Genomic DNA, 1,960 nt, shown 5'->3' with positions numbered 1-1,960 from the left:
GCAGCACTCACTCTCACTTTCATCAGTGTGCAGCACTCACTCCCTCCCTAGATGATGAGCCTAACTTCCCAAAATCAAGGGTATGCTTAATTAGATCTCATCTAGTGGGATATGATGAACTTCCTACAGTACGCACAAAAAGAAAGAGATTGCAGGTTAAAGGAAAAAAAGTAGCAGTCATGAACTATGTCACCTGGCTAGATGATGATGATGCATGCATGGTCGGCTTTGGCTCATATGCTAGCTAGGTGCAATTTAACAGAGAAAAGAGTAGATTTCCTCATGAACATGCATGTTACAGAGAGGCTACTACTAAGCTGGAGTAGTTAATTAATTAAGCATGTGTGTCTTTAGTTAAAAGAGCAGTATGTCCGATGTCACTGTTACTAGTGTTACTGGTGCTACTATTGGCCTCCCTCTAGTGGTGCGATGAATCTAAACATGCGCTGCGTGCTGGCCTGCTGCTGCTGCTGCATGGAGGAAGAAGCGGCGGCGGCGCCCCCGCAGCTGCACCCCTCGCCGGCGCCCTGGAGCCCGAGGCGGTTGAGGCACAGGCACACCGCGGCATTGTGGCTCGCGGGTTCCTGCTTCACCGCTGGCTCGTCCTCCGCCTGGTAGGGCGCGAGGCTGATGGAGAGGTTGAGGTCGATGCCGAGGTGCCGTCCTGTCGGCGGCGGCGGCGGCGGCGTGGCGCCGGACCCGGACGGCTCGTCGTCTTCGCTGCTGTGGCTGCAGGCTGGCTCGGCGGAGCTGGAGAGATCCTGCTGCGGCTGCTGCTGGAAGTGGTGGTGGCTGCCGCCTGGAGCGGCGGCAAAGTGTTGTCGTTCGTGCGCGGCCCGGAGCTGCTGTCCGGGCATGGCGATGGCATTGAGCGGGCGGTGGGTGTGCGGGTCCATGCCCCGTGCGAGGAGCTTGCGCTTGATGTGCGTGTTCCAGTAGTTCTTGATCTCGTTGTCCGTCCTCCCCGGCAGCCTCCCGGCGATCAGCGACCACCTGTGCAGGCACGGCATGATAAGAAACAGCAGCGTCGATCGACCCATCCCGGAGATCAGAAAAAAAAGAGAGAGAATATAATCTTACTTGTTGCCGAGCAGCTCGTGTAGCTTGATGATGAGCTCGTCCTCCTCCTCGGTGAAGTTGCCCCGCTTGAGGTCCGGCCTGAGGTAGTTGATCCAGCGCAGCCTGCAGCTCTTCCCGCACCGCAGCAGCCCTGCACCACCGCGCATGACATTCGTACACGTCACTCCCAATCGTCACGCCGCCATAGCCGGCAGGCCGTTTAGGTTGAGCACGTAGGTAGAGGTGGGTTCTCTCTCTCAAGAAATAAATACAAGATATATTATACCTGCGGCTTTGGGCAGGGATCTCCAGCATCCTTCGCCATGGGCCTTGATGTAGGCGATGAGGCGCTGGTCCTCCTCCTTGGTCCAGGCGCCCTTGTTGGTGTGCGCCTTCTCGCAGCACGGGGACCTCCCCATGCCGCCGCCGCCGTCGGCAAGAACGTACGTATACGAAATCCGCCGCACCCGAGTAATAACAGATATATGTTGTTGTTGTTGTAGAGGAAAAGGAGGAGCGGTGTGTTGTTGGTAGCGGTGGTGGTGTGTGTGGGAGCGAGCTTTCTGTGAACAAGGAGGAGAGAGGAGAGGCGGGGGTGTGTGGATGGGTAGTTGGTTTTATATACGAGGAGGAGGAGAGGCAGAAGGGCCCCCATTGACGCGGATCCCTGAGGGCCATTTGACCGAGTTGGTGCGATGAGAGGGGAAGAGGAAGAGGGGGGAGGTGGGGCGAGTGGTTGCAAAGCCCTAGGCCTGGATTTGGTAGGTAGGCATGCTGCTGCTTCTTCTACTCGATCCACCGCCGCTTGTCCTATTCCCCTCTCCTCCCTCTCTTGTTTTTTTATTATTCCTTTTCCCTTTATTTTTGTTTTGTTTTGTTCTGTTTGTTTTGCGAGTACTAG

At 56.2% G+C, this 1,960-nt stretch overlaps 1 protein-coding gene across 1 annotated transcript; it reads right to left on the bottom strand.

Moving 5' to 3' along the window:
- Window positions 1-254: 254 nt before the first annotated feature.
- Window positions 255-1,515, bottom strand: LOC124696468 (MYB-like transcription factor 4). The gene is made up of 3 exons (XM_047229196.1): window positions 1,346-1,515; window positions 1,081-1,210; window positions 255-993 (listed from the first exon to the last, which is right to left on the bottom strand). Exons 1-3 carry the CDS (start codon window positions 1,476-1,478, stop codon window positions 405-407), a joined length of 852 nt encoding a protein of 283 aa, XP_047085152.1. The 5' UTR covers window positions 1,479-1,515; the 3' UTR covers window positions 255-404.
- Between the last annotated feature and the right edge of the window lie 445 nt (window positions 1,516-1,960).

The sequence above is a fragment of the Lolium rigidum genome, chromosome 3 (genome assembly GCF_022539505.1).
Source record: "Lolium rigidum isolate FL_2022 chromosome 3, APGP_CSIRO_Lrig_0.1, whole genome shotgun sequence".
Taxonomy (NCBI): Eukaryota; Viridiplantae; Streptophyta; class Magnoliopsida; order Poales; family Poaceae; genus Lolium; species Lolium rigidum.
Note: the sequence above shows the minus strand (reverse complement) of the source record. Positions and strands in the feature narration are given on the sequence as shown.

Excerpts from the sequence above, each read along its gene's own strand:
- LOC124696468 (XM_047229196.1), bottom strand. The coding sequence starts at position 1,478 with ATGGGGAGGTCCCCGTGCTGCGAGAAGGCGCACACCAACAAGGGCGCC. Across the intron at positions 1,211-1,345 it reads ATCCCTGCCCAAAGCCGCAG|GGCTGCTGCGGTGCGGGAAG; the intron begins GTATAATATATC and ends GCGGTGGTGCAG. Across the intron at positions 994-1,080 it reads CACGAGCTGCTCGGCAACAA|GTGGTCGCTGATCGCCGGGA; the intron begins GTAAGATTATAT and ends GTGCCTGCACAG.